The 21,116-nt window shown below is 40.6% G+C and overlaps 1 protein-coding gene across 1 annotated transcript in view; it reads right to left on the reverse strand.

The window, feature by feature from the left end:
* Sugt1 (SGT1 homolog, MIS12 kinetochore complex assembly cochaperone) overlaps window positions 1-21,116 on the reverse strand; it is a 35,634-nt gene that overhangs the window by 10,626 nt on the left and 3,892 nt on the right. The window contains exons 3-10 of the mRNA XM_052190874.1: window positions 17,335-17,425; window positions 15,991-16,060; window positions 15,338-15,408; window positions 10,585-10,638; window positions 10,115-10,131; window positions 7,605-7,636; window positions 5,516-5,612; window positions 4,295-4,402 (exon numbers count right to left, since the gene is read on the reverse strand). Of these exons, the coding sequence (XP_052046834.1) occupies window positions 4,295-4,402; window positions 5,516-5,612; window positions 7,605-7,636; window positions 10,115-10,131; window positions 10,585-10,638; window positions 15,338-15,408; window positions 15,991-16,060; window positions 17,335-17,425 (540 nt within the window). The remainder of the gene's footprint in view (window positions 1-4,294; window positions 4,403-5,515; window positions 5,613-7,604; window positions 7,637-10,114; window positions 10,132-10,584; window positions 10,639-15,337; window positions 15,409-15,990; window positions 16,061-17,334; window positions 17,426-21,116) is intronic.

Genomic DNA, 21,116 nt, shown 5'->3' on the forward strand with positions numbered 1-21,116 from the left:
CTAGAAGCACTTGTCATTTTCTACTCAGTATTTCTTTACATGAAGCAGTGTTCTAAGAACTGACGCTTACAAAAAGAAAGGTCAAACTCCTCTTAAACAATCTACCTGATGCTCTACGCACCAAGTATCAACAAGTTCACTTCTTCATGAAAAAAAAAACAAAGATCACCTATCTTAACTTTCCTTTCATTTTTAGTAAATGTCAAGGTTCTACATATAAAGAATTGCTTAAAAATAAATTTCTTTAAAATTTATTATCAGCGAACACCTGAGTTACATTACATATCATATATGCCCAGCGCCACATAAAATTTTCTCAAGCAAAATGGTTTTAAAAGCCCTGCTTTAGACACAACCTTAGAATCTTAAGTTCCATTCGGAACAACGGAAAAACCTAAGAAGCATTACTCTTAGTTGGCATTATTCAAATATGTATCCTGGGCCAGTACAAACAACTAACAGAGATCCACCTGCCTGTGGGTTGGGACAGGGGTGTGCCACATGCCGTGATCAATTATTTACTATGGTATAAACATTGAGAAACCATTTAAACCCATGAAACTCTTTTCTTTGTCGAGCCTTTCATCTCAGGACTCAGGAGTCAGAGACACGTAGAACTCTGTGAGTTTGAGACCAGCCCGATCTGTGGAGGGAGTTCATTGGAGGGCCGGCTCTCCACAGAGAAACCCTGTCTCAAAAACACAAAAAACATTTACTCAACTTCAATTCAGGTTCTTCCACAGGTATCACTGAGCACTATGTATACAGGGGAAAAACTACCAAATTTAGCAGATGAAAAATAGTGTGAGTATATTTATGCTAAAAAGTTATTCAGTTGCCAGGTATGGAGACATATGACTTCAATCCCAGCACTCAGGAAGCAGAGGCAGGTGGATCCCTGTGAGTTAGAGGTCAGCCTAGACTGCAGAGCGAGTCCAGACAGCCAGGGCTTATTACACAAGAGAAACCCTGGCTTTAAAAACCTAAAATAAAATAATAATTCATTACCTGAAATACAAACTGCATTTATGTGTCAAACATTACATGAAATACAAGTTCTTAAATCATTCATCATCTCTTCACAGAAATTAATTCTTATTAAATTACTTCAAATGGACATGCAGGAGGAATCTCGTGGGCTGGGAATATACCTAAGTGATAAGCTTGCCCAAGGGCCCAGGTTCAATACCTAGCAATGGGAAGCAGGGGGTGGATGTGGGTGGGGGTTCACGGATGGTCAAAAAACAAAGGACAATATCTGAATTTCGGCATTCAAAAGGCCAAGGCAGGAAAATGAAGAGCTTAGGGGTAGCCTTTGGCTTAAAAACCAAAACAACTAAAAACACCTGCTTTAGTCGGGGTTTCTACTCCTGCACAAAACATCATGACCAAGAAGCAAGTTGGGGAGGAAAGGATTTATTCAGCTTACACTTCCACATTGCTGTTCATCACTAAAGAAAGTCAGAACTAGAACTCAAGCAGGTCAGGAAGCAGGAGCTGATGTGGAGGCCATGGAAGAATGTTCCTTACTGGCCTGCTCAGCCTGCTTTCTAATAGAACCCAAGATTACCAGTCCAGGGATGGCACCACCCACAATGGGCCCTCCCTCCTTGATCACTAATTGAGAAAATGCCTTATAGCTAGATCTCATGGAGGCATTTCCTCACCTGAAGCTCCTTTTCTCTGGGATAACTCCAGCTTGTATCAAGTTGACACACAAAACCAGCAGGTACAACACCTAACCAAAAAATACATCATTTCCTCACCTGCCTCTCTTATACGGACCCAGTTTTGGGACTGACCACTCAAAATTCCACTATTAAATTTAACTCTATGTGCATAGAGCAGCAACTGCAAACGATCAATCCCTTGTGGTGGATATGCTTGGCCCAGGGAATGGCATCATCAGGAGGTGTGGCCTTGTTGAAGAAAGTATGTCACTGTGGGGTGGGCTTTGAAAGTCCTTTCTCCTAGCTACCTGGAAGCCAGTCTTTTCCTGTTTGCCTTTGGAACAAGATGTAGAACTCTCAGCTCCTCCTACACCATGCCTGCCTGGCCTCTGCCATGCTCCCACCTTGATGACAATGGACTGAACCTCAGAACCTGTAAGCCAGCCCCAATTAAATGCTCTCCTTTATAAGAGGTGCCTTGGTCAAGATTCACAGCAGTAAAACCCAAAGAAAGAAGCTGGTACCAGACTGGGTGGGGTATTGCTGTGATAGGGCTGACCATGGTGTTTTTTTTTTTTTTTTTTGGAAGAATGTAGATTTTGGGACCTTGGATTTGGAAAGCCATGGAATAATTGTAGTGGGGTTTGAGGGGCCATCCTAGTAGGCATATGGAAGATGGTACTGCTGAGGGTGATTTGAACTGTGTAGACCTACTGGCTCAAGGGGCTTCAGAAGAGAACAATTTTGTTACGTGGACTAGAGATTGCTCTTATGATAATTTGGTGAATAATGTGGCTGTTTTTTGCTACTGTCCAAAGAGTCTGCCTGAGGCTAAGGTGAAGAGATTTAGATTAATTGCTTTGACAAAGGTAGTCTCAAAACAGCCTGGTATAGACTCTGTTGTATGGTTCCTGAAGTTCACTCTTAGGAAGAGCCTTTTGATGAATAGGAGCAAGCTTCAAAAGCAAAAGTACAAAACATATGGTTAAAATAAGGGGGTGTTGTGGATTTGGTCTAATGCCACTAGTATTATGGTAACCTGGTCCCCAAAATTGCATGAGAATCCACACACCCACATGCAGAACCCTGCCCCCAGGTGGTTCTGATTGGTAAATAAAGTTGCAGGTGGCTAATGGCTGGGATTTTTAGGATTCCCAGACAAGAGACCCAGGAAGGAGAGGGTCAGCTGCTATGCTGGAGAAGGAGTGCAGAGGACAGAGAGACAGCCAGCATGTAGGAGCTGGGGGATGGAAGCCCAGTGAGTTACATGTCTGGGTCCAGGGCAACAGAGATGGAATATAGATTTTAGTAAGTACTAACTCAGGAATATCAGGGGGCTGTATACTAAAACAGACCACACTGACAGTTGTGACAATCCCGTCAAGAGGCTGCTTAGAAATGGAGATGGCTCAGTGGAGAAGTCCGCACCGATCTTGCAGAAGATTCCAGAGTTCGTACCGGGTAGCTCACAGCCACCTCTGTAACTCCAGCTTCACGGGGATCCGATGCCTCTGGCCTCCTTAGGCACCTGTACACGTGTGCACAAGTCCCAGTACAAATACATGTGTGATTTTAAAAACAACGAAGTCTAAGGTGTTTGCTCTACATGGATGAGGACATGAGCTTAGCTTCCCAGCACCCACAGAAAATGTAGCTGTGTCACTTGTTCTTACCCCCAGTGCTAGTACAACACCAACAAGCAGATTCCTGGGGTTCACTGGCCTGCCAATCTAAATAAAACAGGGATCTGCAGTACAGCTCAAGACCCTACTACAGAAGACAGGGTGACTAGCAGTAGAAAGAGAAAGACACCTGACTTCAGCGTCCAGCCTTTACACAAACATGCTCAAGGGAGTATCACACACACACACAATTAACTAAATATGCTGACTGACATATCTACATTAAATAGAAACCTGTCTTAGGGTTTTACTGCTGTGAACAGACACCATGACCAAGGCTAAAGACAACATTTAATTAGAGCTGGCTTACGGGTTCAGAGGTTCAGTCCATTATCAAGGTGGGAGCATGGCAGCATCCAGTCAGGCATGGTGCAGGAGGAGCTGAGAGTTCTACATCTTCATCTGAAGATTACTAGAAGACTGATTAACCAGGCAGCTAGGAGGAGGGTCTCAAAGCTTATCTCCATGGTAACACACTTCCTCCAACAAGGCCACACCTCTTAATAGTGCCACTCCAGGGGCCAAGCATATTCCAACCACCACAAACCTGAGTTTGATCCCCTGGACCCATGTGGTAGAAGAGAACCAATTCCAAGTTCCCACAAAATGTCCTATGACCTCTATCTACCCATCACAGCATTCATGTACACACACACACACACATATACACACAAATTAAACATGTAAATGTAATTTTAAAATTTAGACAAACAGACTTTGTTCTCACTTATCCCTTTAACTTAGTGGTATGTGTCTTAAAAGAGCTATGCTGCCTGGGATGCAGACTCCTGGTAGAGTACTTGCCTAGCACACAAAGTACTGGGCTTGATCCCTAACACACTGAGAGCAGGGGCTACAAGCCAATTATACATGGACAATTTCATCTATCAGTATATTTCTGTATATTACTTTTTCAATATTATATTTTCTCTGCTTGCTTACCTTTGTTGAAAGTATTTTAAATGTACTCTGTTCTGGAATTATAGGGTGAAGTAAACTCAGTTTCAAACTGTAGTCTTCTCCAGAAGGAATTTTCACCAAAGCAGACAACTAATGAAAATAAAGTTAGTATCATACTTTTCAAATGTATATACAAAGCTAAGTATTTAATATGACTACAAATTTCAGCACTGTTACAGATTAAGTACTTTATATAGAAATCAGACGTGAGTGAGTATGTGTGTGTAAGTGTGTGTGTGTGCGCGTGCGTGCTGGTCAGATGACAGGTTTCAGGACTCTGCTTTCTTCCTCCACCAAGTAGAACCCTGGGATTGAACTCAGACTGTCAGGCTTGGTGATGGGGCCTTACCCTCCGAGCCATCTCACCAGCTCTACAATGTCAGACTTGGGCACTTCAACTGAATATTTTCTTTCTTTCACATGACATCTTTCATTTGAATTCTCAGATACAGAACCAAATGGTAGAAAAGACTGTTGCAATGTATTATTTACAGATCTAATTACATATACTTAACATTCGAATCAAGAAAACATAATATACAAGAACAAAGTAATATAGCATACAGCTTTTAAAAATGCCTACTCTACATAAATTCTGTTAATTCTACCACAATACTGCTTGTAAATATCATGAGGAAGGAAAAAGTTATTAAATCATACTCATTTGATATAGTTAATAAACTTGAAGACATGTATAAACCCCATACAGCTAAACTGTTTGTGTGTGTATTGTGTGTGATGTTGGGTGGTGGTGGTAGTTAACTAAACCTTTTTGAAAGTAACCTATACTGGTAAGTTTACCCAAAGCATTGATCTTAACTGTCAGCCTAGTTCTGCTTTGCACTGCAAATCTAACAGATGATGCAGGACAGCAACGGCAGCCAAAGCTCACCGTGCACAATGAATAAGTGCAGATTTACGTGTACCCCAGAATCAGGTGTGGGAAGACTGCACCAGATTTGAGGCCAGCCACAGCTACATAGCAAGACCTTGTCTCAGATTAAGTACAAGCACCTCTAGAGACAGCCTACTGCAAACATGTTCTTAGTTCAAATTTTCAAAAACTTCAAATGAAAAACAATGCTTCCAATTTCATTTAGTATGTTCCATATCTCAAGAAGAAATGTAACATATCTAATAAACTGACTTAAATTGTGCATATAATAAATTAACAAACAGTTTTTAAGGTTTAAAACTAATTACCTCCTTTTCTGAAAATCCCACATGCACGTCATTCTTCTGAGCATTCTTGATCATAAGTGTAATGATTACTTGAGACTCTGTTTGATACCAGTCATACCTATTTAAAGAAATACCTTAGTATAATTTCTGACTTTCTTAAAGTTGTCAAATTAATAGTCTAAGAACAAGAGCTCCACCCTTAGGAAGTAAATGACAAAAGCAGTTATAAACAAATTCTTATCAGTAGACAATGTCAAATCTTTCCAGACCCAGTGCCCTAAGTTTCTGATACTGCTGTGCTTAAGCTAATACAGAAGATGAAAATTTAACAGCTACCAGTTATATACACCACCAACACCATCATCTTTCAACTCCTTTAAAAATAGATTGAAAGCGCTAGCTTGGAAAGGTGAAGCAGTCATCAACTGGCAGCACTGAGGCGGTGCACACTGGCCAACCCGCGGCAGCACACTCAAGGCGGGGAAACAAAGAGGAACATTGCATAGATCCCTGCAGTGCCTGCCAACACATTACACACTGTATTAAAGGATGAATTCAAGTTCTGAGGGAAGACCCGTGAGTCTAAAGAGATGAATCTTACATGCCCTCGCACAACGAAAGTGCTGAAAATGTAGGTGTTCTCACTTCCAAACTAGACTGAACTAAAATCTCCCAGAGGGAAAAGCTGCTTATCTAGCACTAATTTGTTTCTTTCTTTCTTTTTTTTTTAAAAAAGACTTATTTATTACATATAAATACACTGTAGCTATCTTCAGAAACAACAGAAGAGGGCGTCAGATCTCATTAGGTATGGTTGTGAGTCACATGGTTGCTGGGATTTGAACTCAGGACCTTTGGAAGAGCAGTCAGTGCTCTTAACCACTGAGCCATCTCTCCAGCCTCATTAATCTATTTCTAAAAATAAAGGTAAGTGCCTGCTTCACAGCATACTTAACAGTTTTGAACTGCCACTCACTTAGATTAAAATGAAAGCATCTTGATGAAAGAAATGCACTTCAGCTGGCCCAGCACACGTTCACACTAGTGAGGCTTAAGAATACAAGATGTTTATGTGGAGAATACTCTGTATGTTATGTGCATGTATACTTGTGGCCCAGTGAATGTGTGTGTTGGCCAGTGTTTGGGTGTCTTCTGTAATTGTTTCCTACGTTAATTTTTTGAAATGAGTTTATCACTCAACTGGAGTTTTTTAAATGGCTACACAGCTGGCTGGCCAGTGAACCCCCGGGAGCCATCTTTCTCTATCCACCCAGCACTAAGACTACAGGTGTGCTGCCATAACCAGACTTGAGTGATGGGAATCCAAACTCAGTTCTTCACCCTTGCAGAGCAAGCACTTCATTGACTAAGCCACAGTCAAAACCTTGCTATTCATTCATTCATTCATTCATTCATTCATTCATTCATTATGTGATTGCAATTCTAGCTTTGAACTCATGCAGTGTTACATTCCTAAGAAACTGATGCAAATATAAGAGGCAGGACAAGGGCTGAGGCTACAGTTCACCTACATGGCACTTGCCTAGGATGCAAGAGGCCTTTGCTGGTTCAGTCTTCAGCACCTGTTTCTCGCGCGCGCGCGCGCACACACACACACACACACACACACACACACACACACACACACGAGACACAAGACACACACACACACACACGAGACAGACAGACATATACACACACACAAGAGACAAGACACACACACACACACACAAGACGCGCGCGCGCGCGCGCACACACACACACACACACACACAAAAACAGCAGCATGGCAAATTTCAATTCTATGCAGCCTACTACTTCCTGGATAAGAGTAACTTAAATGAAAGCAGCTCTAATATATACAAAGGCAACATAATACAAAATCAAGCTAAGCAAGTTTAAAGATGACAGTTATATGAATTCATTAAAATGTTAATACTAATTAGTAGACAGACTTAATGTTAAATTTTTCATGAGGACAGTAACACAATTTTTAAATTAGAAAACATTTAAAATCACAGTTAAGGATCTGCCTTCTGTGAAACCAGAACTGTCTCCTCTTTAAGCACATCTCTCTACCATGGGCTGCTTTATAAAAAGAAACACTTACTTGATTTTTGACTGGGTCCTCTGAGAAGCAGACTGGTTTGGGCAAGTTGAAAGAGAAAAAAAATTTTACATGTTAGTTTAGCAGCTATATTAAAAATTTCGTGTATTATTAATTAGCTGAGCCCTGTAGTTCAATAATACGAAAAAAGTACAGTGTGTAATCTTAATGCTTAGCAGGCTGCTTTCCCAGGCAGTAGGAATAAGGGTACCACACCAGCCTGACTTACACAGAGAGACCCTGCCGCAGCAAACAACAAAACTTTCCTAATATGACTAGAAAAACTGACTTGTGTAGTATACATATCCAGTTGAAAGATACAGAACTCAAGAACTGAAGACCATTTCACTGGGTGTGGCAGCAGCAGGAAGAACAGGAGTGAAAGGCCAGCCCAGTCCAGGCTAAAAAAGACCCGCATCAAGAAAGAAAAGTCACTTTTAAGACAGCGTAACCTTAGGCTTAATTACGACTATCAAAGGCTGTTCTAGGATCTGTAAAGGATCATCTCAAGGGGCAGCTTCAGAAGACCGCTTTATCACAGTTAAGACATCTCTGCAACATACCCTATCCGTAAGGAAATGAAAATACTGGAATTATAAGGTGAGTCACCACTCCCAGCCAGCAAAATGGATCTGACCTAAACCACACTGAAACTATCTGCCCTCAGGCGCAATAGATAGGTAGATAGGTAGGTGGGTAGCTAGGTAGGTAGATAGATAGCCAGACAGATCAACCTACCAAAACAAAGGGTATATACCACTAAAGCTATATATGCTTTATTCCTAGACAGATGTGGTTTTGTTAGCCCAAGACCATTCTTTTTGTGGTTTAGACTCTAAGTGTCCCCTGATCGCAAAGGTTAAACATAGCTGATGGTCTGGGAGTTAGAGCCTGTCTGGAAGAAGGAAGTCACTGGGAACGTGAATGCCTTTGAAAGCTACACTGGATGTCGTGTCTGCTCAGCACTTTGTTTCCTGGTCACCCTGATGTAAACTGCTATGCTTTGACTGATCTCCCTAAGCAGATGAGGCAAAATAAACCTTTCTTCCCTTAAATTGCTTTTCTTAGTTCACAGTACTTGCGAAAGCCTGGTGCATACACAAATCTAGACTCAATTGCAAATATTCTAAGGTCTGAACAAAAAACTATTAACAGGTAAATTAGGAAGTCAGCCTGTAAAGACCTTTCCACTTAGTTCCTCATTTACTACCCAATTACCCAGGAATGAAGGGCAGGCATGAACAGACAGAGGTGGCTGAACAGGGCTTCAATTCTGGAAGCTGTTGTAAACTTTACTTATATACATGCATTGACTAATACTCCCAAGAAATCTGTCTGAAACAGAATAGCTCTGTTAGCTGCAGTTTTTTAAACCCCAGTTTTTCCAAACAATAATTCTCTGTGTAGCCCTAGCTGTCCTGAACTGAAACTCACTCTATAGACCAGGCTGGTCTCAAACCAGAGATCCACTTGACTCTGCCTCTGGAAATTGTTTTTATTTTTTTTTTTTAAAGAAAAAAAATTATTTTTTTGGTTTTTGGTTTTCTTGAGACAGGGTTTCTCTGTATAGCCCTGGCTGTCTTGGAACTCACTCTGTAGACCAGGCTGGCCTTGAACTCAGAAAATTTTAACTTACTTTGCCTTATAATTTCATGGTAGTTTTAAAAAGATACATTATTCATTTCCTATTTCTATATATGTGTGCCTCCACAAGTATCTGTTCACCACATGAGAACAAGCATCCTAGGAGACCAGAGGGTATCAGATACTCTGGAACTATTAGAGTCACATGTGGTTGTGAGCCACTCGGATACCAATACTGGGAACTGAATCTGAGTCCTCTGGAAGAGCAGCAAATGTTTTTAAGGACTGAGCCAGCTCTGCAGCCTTGGTGCTGTAATTTGTAACAATGTTTTGAACGTGAAAACCCTTTACTGTTAACAAACATGAAGAATGAACCAAATGGGACTAGAGAGATGGCTCAGTGGTGAAATACATTAGCTATTCTTCCAGAAGTCCAGAGTTCAAATCTCAGCAACCATATGATGACTCCCAACCATCTTTAATGGGGTCTATCTAATCCCTCCTTCTGGCGTGCAGGTGTATACAGACCGTAAAACTCACATACATAAATAAATCTTTTTTAAAAAAGAATGAACCAAACAGAAGCATTTCCAATTTACTTTAAGCCTACTCTAAAAAAGCTTCACATGATGACAATTATTTAAACCAATGGCTGTTGATAATTGGTAAAGAAAAGATAGGAAATAATCTTCCCAATGAGACAAAAACCCAGTCAGTTTAGGTCATATACAAAATTCACTAAGATAGTCCAGTACTTTCCATGAGTATAAACTTGTAGCTTTTGACAAAACGAGTTATTTCAGATAACTAATATTTAAATAAAACTGTTTAATATTTATGAGAGCTCATCCCAAACCCTAGCTTAAATATATATTTGATTAATTCAATTTAACGTGACTAAGCAAAATATGAGAGGTGAGAGGACTTACCACTTCAGATTCTGATCCTATAAAAGGAAAAGGAAAGCATTTTCAGATACCAGTGTGCTCACAGCAAAGCTACAGTCATGATTCCTACAGAAAACTCATCAACCGAAAAGCCAACTTTTAATGTATTTCAAATGAAGTAAACTGTTTTTTCCATTTGTAACTTCCATTCAGAACTTACTTTTTTGATTTCTTGGTTATCTCTAGCTGGTAATAACATAATACTATTGGCAAAGCACAACCATCAAATTTTCCTTCTGACATAAGACTGAAAACGAAGGTCAGGAGGAATCAGTCTACTACTGGGGCTGGGGTGTAACTTAGTAATAGAGCAACCATTTGCCCAGCACGTACAAGGTCATGGGTTTGATCCCCAGAACCAAGAAAGAAAGATTAAAGAAAAATATTTTAACCAAAAATCTTCAAATGTTTATTTTAAAACAGAACTATGGAAACCTACCTAACTCACTTACCATTCTGAATCTCTTGGCATCTTTTAATCCAGATGTCAAAATTTGTATCTGTATCTAGAACGAAGAGATATTAGTATAAAATCAACAAATATTACTGGCCAGCTACTATGCCCCAAGTAGTCTAGGCACTAGGAACTGAGCACTCAATAAAATAGGTATTACCTGCCCAAACAGAGATTACTGCAACTATTATGTTAATGCTCGAATGTAACAACGGATTTACCATTGGCCTGCTCATCCTAGAAAACTATTATATTACACCACTTTAACCAAAGTCAACCTCACTAGTTTCTCAGGTGCTTATAATCTATCTTCCTTACATCCTCATATGGCAAAAGCAGACTTGAAATAGATTCCCAAATCAGTTCTCATCCCTTCATCTTGCTCTAAAACACAGTTACCAACTATCTACCATCTCCTGTTGATTTTTGTCTACCTTCCTACTTCATACTTTGTGAAACTGTCACATCTCCAAGCTATATGGTATCCAAGAAAATGAATATGCATGGTGAAGTGCATATTTATAGGCAGCTAGTTGACTGAATCAACAGATTATTTACCTCTGAAGATAATAGAATATCTAAATTATTATAGTGTTAACTATTAAGCAATCAAAAGTTTATTAAATAATCTGAAAATACAGCTTTTTAAATTGCCTGATTTATAAAATTAATTATCAAAATGTTAAGCATAGATGCACTATTACTCTATTATTCCTCAAACCAATAAAAGCCCCTTAACCATTTAAGAGGGAAGAACGAACACAGCAAAGAATACAGACTAAGTCTGCAAAGAGCAATACTCTGACGTCTTAAATGACAGGTAAAGAATGCATGTGCCCAAACTGCACTGGTAAATAAATTTAAGCACTACTGTTGCCAGGAAATTTACCCTCAGCAAGTCATTGCTTCTATTTGCATACTGGGGCCTTGGCCCAGGGAGTGGTAATTTTAGGTATGGCCTTGTTGAAGAAAGTATGTCACTAGGGGGTGGGTTTGAGACCCTCAGCCTAGCCACATAAAACCAGTCTTCTCCTGTTTGCCTTTGGAACAAGATGTAGAACTCTTGAGCTCCTCCTCCACCATGCCTGCCGAGAAGTTGCAATAATCCTGAACCTATAAGATAGCCCCAATTAAATGCTGTCCCTTATAAGAGGTGCTTTGGTCATGGTGTCTCTTTTATAGCAGTAGAAGACAGAAGTTGGTAAGAGGGACGGGGTTATTGCTGTCATAGGCCTGACCATGCTTTTGTTTGGAGGAATGTGGATTTGGGGACTTTGGAAAGCAGAGGAATGGTTTAAGTGGGCCTTAATGGGCTATCCTAGTAGTAATATGGAAGTCGGTGCTGCTCAGAGTGGTTTGAACTGTGTAGACCTGGCCTAAGAGGTTTCAGTGGAGAAGAATTTCAGAATGTGGCCTAGAGACTGTTTTTGTGATATTTTGGTGAAGAATGTGGCTGCTAAAGAGATTTCTATGACAAAGCCTATCACAGACTTGTTCTCTGATTTAGTCTGATGAACAATGCTTTAATCGAGCATAGCAAGCTTCGAAAGGAAAAGTACAAAATGTGTGATTCAAAGACTAAAGGGGCACCGGGAAGCAGAACGGAGCAGAGTTCCGTGTTCAAGGAGACAAACAGATAAGACAAACAGAATCCTCGGGCAGGATCCCACCCAGTTTAGCTTACTTTTTGCATTTGTTGTTGATGAAGAAAGTTTTATCTAGGCGTTATTATCTGGTTATTGTTTTCATTTGGACTTTGAATCTGGAATGAACCACCCAGAAATGGAGGACAATGGGATCCTCCAGAGCTTGATGCATGGTGGCCATGAACAGCTTAGGCCCAGAACAAGGGGACAGAGACAGCAGATCTCTGAATTCAAGGCCAGCCTGGGACCGAGCAAATCCAAGGTAAAGAAAAGCTTAAATCCAGGCATGGTAGCACACACCTTTAATCCCAGCATATCTCAGTTCAAGGTCAATCTACAGAGCAAGCTCCAGGACAGCCAGGCTTAGGCAGTGAAGAAGGTGGGAAGCGGAAAGCTGGTGATGATATAGTAGAACAAGGGGGGCATGCTCCAGCTCCAGCAAGCAGAACTCCGTGCCTTCAGCCATGTGGCTCTGGCTTTAGAGTCAAGGATAGAAAGGACTACTGGGACAATTGATGCTGGTTAGCTGGAGCTAAGAAATTAGCTAAGAAGAGACCAGCATCACTGAGGTGAAATCTTCTAAAAGTGTTTTCTGAGAGCACAAAAAAAGCTATATTCCAGAGACAGACAAGGTTGTACCTCATGCTGAGGCTGGACTTGGTAAAGTGTAAGAACCACACAGGTAGTACTGATTTTGAAGGCATGAAGAGGTCATGGAGGGCAGCTGAGGCTTGACACTAGGGAAGGCCACTAGCGAAGGTGTAGCCTCAGTTGTAGTTCATGGTCCACACTTGAAGGGGTTATGCAAAGGAGTTGAGGCTTGACAGCATGAAGAAAGCCTATGAGAGGCTATTGGTGAAGTCTAGTTACAGCAGAAGACCCCCATGTATTGGAGATGCCAGTACTATGGGATGACCACCAAGAACAACAGCAGCAGTGGCGTGGAGTCAACCAGAGCCCAGAGTGCTATAGAGGGCAGAGCTGGAGAAGTGACACTAGCCCTTTTGAGAAGCCCAGAAGATGGTGTATGCCGCCAAGGAACAAGAAGCTGTAACAATGAAGTTGCCTTGGGGACCCTAAGATGTTCAAGATGCCCAAGTCAGGGGCAATCTGCTGGGGAAAGCGGCTCACAGGGAGTGGAACCAGCCCAGGAGAAAGAAGTTTATTGCAGTCAACAAAGACGAAGGGAGCTGGAGATCTGAAGAGCACTTTGCCATCAGACATGGAGATGCAGAGTTTAGAGTTTACCCAGCTGGTTTTGGTCTTGCTTTGGTCCAATATTTACTCAGTAGGACATTTTTGAGTGGTAATATATATACTGAATGATGTTGGAGGTACATGATCTGCTTTTTGATTTTGGTTTTATAAGTTAAGTGTTTGGATGAATCTCATAAGAGACTTTGAACTTTTAACATTGTTGAAACTGCTATAAAACTATGAGGACTTTTGATTGGACTAACTGCAGGATTATGAGGTTTCCTATCAATCTCTACTTACATATAAAACCCACCTGGTAGGTCTCCACCTCTTGTCATTTCTCTACACCACTAGATCCTGTCATCGTGAGAATGTTCATGCACACTTCTCAAAACACAGCAATGGAGAAAGTATAACACTTTCAGACTTATTTTTGCCTAAGAATCTAACTGGATATGTCTGCAGGAAGCCCTGGGTTTGTTACCCAGCACCATACAAACTCAATATACTGGTGTCTGCCAGGAAACTATAACGGCAGGAGGGTCACAAGGTCAAAGCTCAGATCCATAATGAGTTAAAAATACGACCATCTTACAAAACAGAAAATTCTCCTTTTCTTCTGTATCTCACAATGTTCTAAAACTTAATAATTTACTAGGGTAAAATCTCTTCTAGAAATCTTGAGTAAAAACATGAACAGATTTAATTTTTTATGTTATTATTTTATGTGTGCAGGATTCTGCCTGCATGCACATCTGTACACCCTGCTTGCATCTAGTGCCCTCACAGACCAGAAGAGGTTGTGAGAGCCACTGAAACTGGGGCTACACACAATTGTGAGCTACCACGTGGATGCTGGGAATCAAATCTGGGTCCTCTGGAAGAGCAGCCAGAGCTCTTCACCTCTGAGCTATCTCCCTAGCCCCACTAACAAAATTTTGAACATGAAAGGGAATTAAATTTTCACTTTTCCAGTAGAAGAAAACACAGCCACATTTTGGACAACTCAGTTGGTCCTATAAACAGAAGGAACTCTATGTGACCCTCAGCACTCATGTAAAAAGCCAGGTATAATGGTGTGAACTTCAGTCCTAGCACTGGGGAGGCAGGGATATGTAGGTACCTGAAGCCTGCTGGCCAGGCAGCCAACTTAATAGAGCAAGGCCAGGTTCCATCTCAGAATAAGTAATGCCCCTGAGGTTAACCCCTGGCTGCCCCATGCACTCAACAAATACTCCTACACAAGAGCACGTGGGGATGGGAGATTTATGTGCAGAATTAGTTGGGAAAACACACCAAATGAATACATATAGTTTTTGGCTTTTTCCTTCATCCCACTTTCTTTTGTCGTGTGTGTGTGTGTGTGTGTGTGTGTGTGTGTGTGTGTGTGTGTCAGTGTGTCTGTGTGATGCCAGAACACGGATGTGCATGTTTGCAGGTCTGAGTTGATGTCCACAATCGTCTTCCACCCGTTCTTTAGGGCAAGCTCGCTCTCTCAATCAGACACAGAGCTTGTTGATTTGGCTGGAAGCCAATTGGCTCCAGACACCCTGTGCCCCAGACGCTCCAGGCTGGAATTAGAAGCAAGCTGCCACACTGACCTGGCACGCAAAGGTTCTGGGGATGCAAACTCTTGTCCTCTGGCTTGATATAAGTGCACAAACAGCTAACACATGCCCCAGACTCTAATTCTGGTTTCTAGTGGGAAAGCTTATCTGTAATTTAAATGCTAAGAAAGATCAATTTAATCAAATCTTAAGTGAACTGAAATCCTAAAATCACCATGAAATAATATTAAAAGAAAGAGGGTAGTGGGTTTCTGGGACAGTGAGATTTTAACAAAATCTAACTATGGAATTTAAGATTCAGGAGGGATATTCATTATGAAAATGTAATTCTAATACTTACTATTTAATTTCTGTCCTTCTGTAAACGTTTCTAAAGCAGAAGCGTAGTCTTTTTCATGGTATTCACATATCCTGTGTGAGAACATTACAAATTAATATACACACATTAAATCATAGAAAATAGATTTCTTCCCAAATAAAATATTTGACTTTCATATGCTGAAAGAGAATTTATTTCAAATCTATACAAATAAACCAGAAGTTTTTTTAGATACTGTAACATTTAGTGTAATGGTCATTAAAACTCAATTTTAATACTCATTCTAGAGGAATCTGATTTAACTATACAAATATAGCCATACATCCATTTGTTCTAAGCCAAAACAATTATGCAGAAGAATTAGGTTCTCGGTTAAGTAAGTCATGCTTATCAGTGATAATAAACAGTGCTTAACAAGTATACACAAAATAGATGAACTTTTTGCTTATTATTAAGTGCAGCTAAAACTGGCATTGAGGACCGAGAGCATCCATCAGTTCCATCCATCCTTTGCAGATATTTCAATCATCACTGCTTTAAAAGTCATGCATCTATTATACCATACTTCAGTTAACATACTAACATAACTTAGTATTGTAACATTACATCATGTATAAATTTACTCAACAAATCAACACCTACTGGCTATAGTCCAAACCCAACACATTACATACCCTTTCCTCAGAACAGCAGTAGAATTATTTGGATTGAGTTCAAGAGACTTCTTTACATCAGCAATACCATCTATATATAAAAAGGTAAGATTGTTTAATCAGATATTTACAGATCCAACACATACTACACACAAAATTTGCATTAGGGACACACAGTGGTTCAGCTGTCAAACTTGACAACCTCAATTCAATGCCCAGACTCACCTGGCAGAATGAGAATGTCTTCTGCCCTCCACATATGTACCACAGCACACATAAGCTTGCTAGCGCGCACACACACACACACACACACACACACACAATAAATAATGTAAAACAAATGAATTAATATCTTATTTTTAACCTTTTAAATTGATGAAAGGCCAAATGGTTTTAAATTAGGGGAAACTAATTCAAGATAAAATTTAAGAATCACTTTCGTATCTTCCATTTTATCTGGCTTCCTTCTTTTTAAAAATTGCATGTTTAAAATTGTGTGTCCGCCAGTCTGTCCACGGAGTGCAGGCCCCAGGGAAGCCAGAAAAGGGTATCAGATCTGTTGGAGCTAGAGTTACTGGCAGTCATGAGCAGCCTGACATGGGTGCTGAGAACAGAACTCGGGTCCTTTGTATAGAGCAATATCCACGCTTTTACCTGCTGAGGCCTCCTTCCCATCTCCTTTAGTTCATTTCTTAAAGTTCATCTGTCCTCAGTAAACGAAGCTGTGTCCTACAGCTCATCTATTCTTCTCAATATTTATGTAATTTAACTCAAAGGCACATTCTTGCCTACCCCGACACTAAAGTCACACAACTTAGAAATATATTCATTTTTTTAAATTAAAAATTGCTAACAAAAGGAAAATAGTAAATACAGTCGCTATGATTGCCATCTCTATAAATTTTCTGCCCACTGTAGAAAAAAAGACAACTGCTAAGTCAATGTTACTCAGAATGTTTCTCTCATAAAAAACCATGTTAAAGATTTTCAAAGATGGTGATGGAGAGATGATTCAGCCATAGAAAGTCTTCATTTACAAGCACAAAGACCTAAATACAGTCCCCAGCGCCCATATAAGAACTCCAGGTGTGGCGATTTATAATCCCCAGGGCTCGCTGGCCAGCAGTCTAGCCTAACTGGTGAGCTCTGGGCCAATGAAATACCCAGTCTTACAAAGAGGTGGGCAGTATTCCTGAGTGCATCTGGGCATGTCCTCTGGCTTTCACACACATGTGCAAGTGTGTGCAAAGGCGCGCGCACACACACACACACACACACACACACACTCTCCATTTGGACATTCTGACTTGCAAAAATTTTATAAGTAAACTACAAAATGACAAAACAGCTTGTAAGAAACGTTACCACAGTATTTCCCAAGAAGAATGTGACAATAAGCTCTCTGACAGTAATACTGTGCGTCATCGGGGTTCTGTTCCAAAGCTTTAGTCAGCTCCTGCAAATACAAACGTGGAATGTCAGTAACTTATATTTTAAGCCATCAAATTCTAATTAAAACTAACTTAAAATCAAGTGACCTACTGGAGAAGAAAAAATAAGGAAACAAGGGTCGACCTTGTTAGAGAATCCTATCTCCTCCTTCCCCCTAATCCATACCAAACTCAAAATGTAACTTATGAAAAGCACTTAGCAGTTCTTGTTGTAAGAGCTCAATAAATAGTAATTATTATCATCTCATTTACTCCTCAAAGCTCAGCTGAGATACATAGACCAGCTCAGAATTCTTCCTCATTTGGAGAAGGCTAAAATAACATGTAGAATTTGAAGTACCTAGAAAAATATAAAGACACCTGGAGGGTGGTGCATGTCTTTGAATCCCAGCACATAGGAGCCAGAGGCAGGTAGACCTTGAATTAGAGACCAGCCTGGTCTACAAAATGGGTTTCAGGACAGCCAGGGCTAGGAGATAGAGAAACCCTGTCTTGAAAAACCAAACCAAACCAACCAACCAAACAATAAAACTATGTAACTTCTATAGTTCATGGAGTTCAACAGATTGAGTGAATGCACAGCCCCCAGCCTTCCCTATCGATTCCAGAAAACCAAAACAGATTACAACATTCTGTTCAAAGCCCAGATAAAATCTAAGAGACAACCGATTTAAGAGTGAGCATTAGACAGATAAAAACATTCACTGTCCTGGGTAGTCAGTCACAGTATTCACACAGAAGTTGGACCATTAACAATGCAAGAAAACATCAAATGTTAACAAGGCTAATGCCAAGTGCAGACAAAAGACTGATTCTCTGTTTAATGAACACATACATGAGTATTTATAAAAGATGTATTTAAATAACCACTTACCTGACTTTAATTCTAATGATTTCCAAAACCAATGTATACCAGAAAATCAAAACTGAACTAAACCCAGGACAAGAGACAGCTTACTCTGCAGAGTGCTTGCTTAGCATGCAAAGCTTCAACCCTTCACCTACATACTGGATCTGGTGGCACATGCCTGTAATCCTAGCACTGAGGGTTCAAGGTCATCCTGTTACCCAGCAACTTCCCGATCAGCTTGGATTACATGAGACCCTTGTCTGTAAACAAATTAAACAAAGAATCCCACCAAATACACCTATAATCCACCACTTCAAAAGCACTAAATGTATCTAGTCCAACCAGTAACATCAAAAACCCTTTACCGTGTCTCTCTCTACACAAAGCTGTCCAGCTGATGCCAAGCAAAAATCTAGGTCCTTCCAATGACTCTTGATGAGACCCCCTTACATCTGTAACACTGTGTTACTCTTCGTCCAGCTCATGTCCAACCACAATAATCACCTAATAGTCCCTCAAAACATGTTGCTTCATCTGGCTAGCACAGTGATTCTCAACCAGTGGGTTGTGACCCCTTTGAGGGTCAAACAACCCTTTAACAGTGGTCACCAAAGACCGTCTGAAAACAGGTATTTACATTTATGATCCGTAATGGTTGCAAAATTACAATTATGAAGTAGCAACAAAAATATTTTCGTGGTTGGGGTGGGCCTAGGTCACCACACCAAAGAGGAAAGCTGAGCACCAGTGGACCAGAACGCTCTCTTTCAAGGGGTCGCAGTAAATTCATTCTCTTTCTTCCGCAGGGACAAAAATCCAGGTCTGTAAAGCCCCAGAGCAGAGCTCACACAGAACAGTAGTGCCCCCAGCTCATTCCACTCCAAGTGTCTCTCTCCACCACCTGTACTCATGCTTTCTAATAATTTGAAATCTCAGCCGGGCGGTGGTGGTGCAAGCTGTAATCCCAGCACTCTGATGAGAGGCAGAGGCAGGCAGATTTCTGAGTTAGAGGCCAGCCTGGTCTACACAGTGAGTTCCAGGACAGCCAGGGCTATACAGAGAAATCCTGTCTTGAAAAATCAAATCCAAAAAAAAAAAAAAAAACCAAAACAACAACAACAAAAAACCAAAACTCTCTAGGTTAAGTAAATCTGCTACTTAATTTTTAAAGCAATTTTGAAAATAGTAAATAAGCTGAGAAAAATGACATATGCTTTTAACCCCAGTTTTAAGGGCAGAGGTAGGGGAAGGGGGAAGGGGGAATGGGGTGGGGGCCCTCTGAGCTTGAGACCAGCCTGGTCTATATAGAGAATTCCAAGCCAGGGCTACATAGAGAGATCTTGTCTCAAAAACGAAAAAGAAAAAAGAAAAGGAAAAGGAAGCTAGGCAGTGGTGGTGCACGCCTTTAATCCCAGCACTTGGGAGGCAGAGGCAGGCAGATTTCTGAGTTGGCAGCCAGCCTGATCTACAGATGAGTTCCAGGACAGCCAGGGCTACACAGAGAAACCCTGTCTCAAATAAATAAATAAATAAATAAATAAATAAATAAATAAAATGAAATATAATATTATGACTAAAAAGTTATTACAGATTATACTGATGTCAAGATCATAAAAATCAAAAAAGTATTTTAGAAACATTATGTAACACATAAACCAGATAGCAGGTTGAGGGGAAAATGTTTTTACTATAGACTTTTTTTTTGCTATGAATGTGGCTCAGTAAGCAGAGTGCTTTCATACAGGATACACCCCCTCCCCCTTTCCTCTTAAGATTTTTTTTCATGTACTTTGATGTTTTGAACTTCCCCCAACTCCTCCCAGACCCTTCCACCTCCCCATCCATCTAACTTTACCGCCTCTAAACAAATAAAACCACTTTGTGTTAACCGATTGAGGAGTCCTGGGTTTGCCCTGGAGTGTAGTTAATACACACAGTGACTACATTGGACAACAGTGATTTTCCGTTTGTCAGCAGGTATAAATTGCAGTTTCTTGCTTAGGAGTGGGCCCAGGAGCCCACCTGACTAGAACCATTAAGTCTTAAGTGCTGCTACTGTATGAGTTGCTATGTGACTTGTCCTGCTGTGTCTGAAGGCACTGTGTCCCTGGAGGCATCCACCACCTCTGGCTAACCTTTAAGCCTCCTTTCTCCCAAGGTCCCCCATCCTGAGCCTTCCAGAGAAGGGGCGGGATAAAGGCATCCCACGGAGGACTGCATGCTCCAGTTACTCCCTCTGCACATTGTCCAGTTGTGCTCTCTGACAAACCCCATTTTCAATCCCCAAACACCGCATAAAAACAGGCATGGTGGTTTATGACTGTATAAGATTATAATCCCAATACTAGAAAAGGAGATGCAGGAGGATCTTTGCTTACATAATGAATTCAGGGTCAACCTGGGCTTCTGTGTCTTAAACTAAAATTAAAAGAGGTTGAAAAAACCAAAAACCACAACAAACAAAACCCAAACTACTACCATGTCTGTAGTATGCAGTATGTAGTATGTAGCCCCAGCTAGCCTCAAAGTTGCAGTCTCCTCCTTCAGCACCAAGTGCTGCAATTACAGGCATGAGCCACAGACAGCACATATATTCCTCTTCTTAAAAAGTCAAGTAAAAGCTTCAGTATTTCAAGTCACTTGGAAATGTTCTTTAGAACCACTAATCAGTTGTTAGTTAAGAAAAACAAGTTTCGGAATAATAGTTCAGTCTCATAAAACATGCAAACTTGGTAAGGTTGTAACAAAAAAGGAAATTTCCAAAACAATCATACAATCAATCAAAAAACAATGAGAGCCAAACTTAAAAGAATGACAAATGTAAAATGTGATTTATGAATAAACAA

Source organism: Apodemus sylvaticus, chromosome 8, assembly GCF_947179515.1.
Source record: "Apodemus sylvaticus chromosome 8, mApoSyl1.1, whole genome shotgun sequence".
Classification (NCBI taxonomy): Eukaryota; Metazoa; Chordata; class Mammalia; order Rodentia; family Muridae; genus Apodemus; species Apodemus sylvaticus.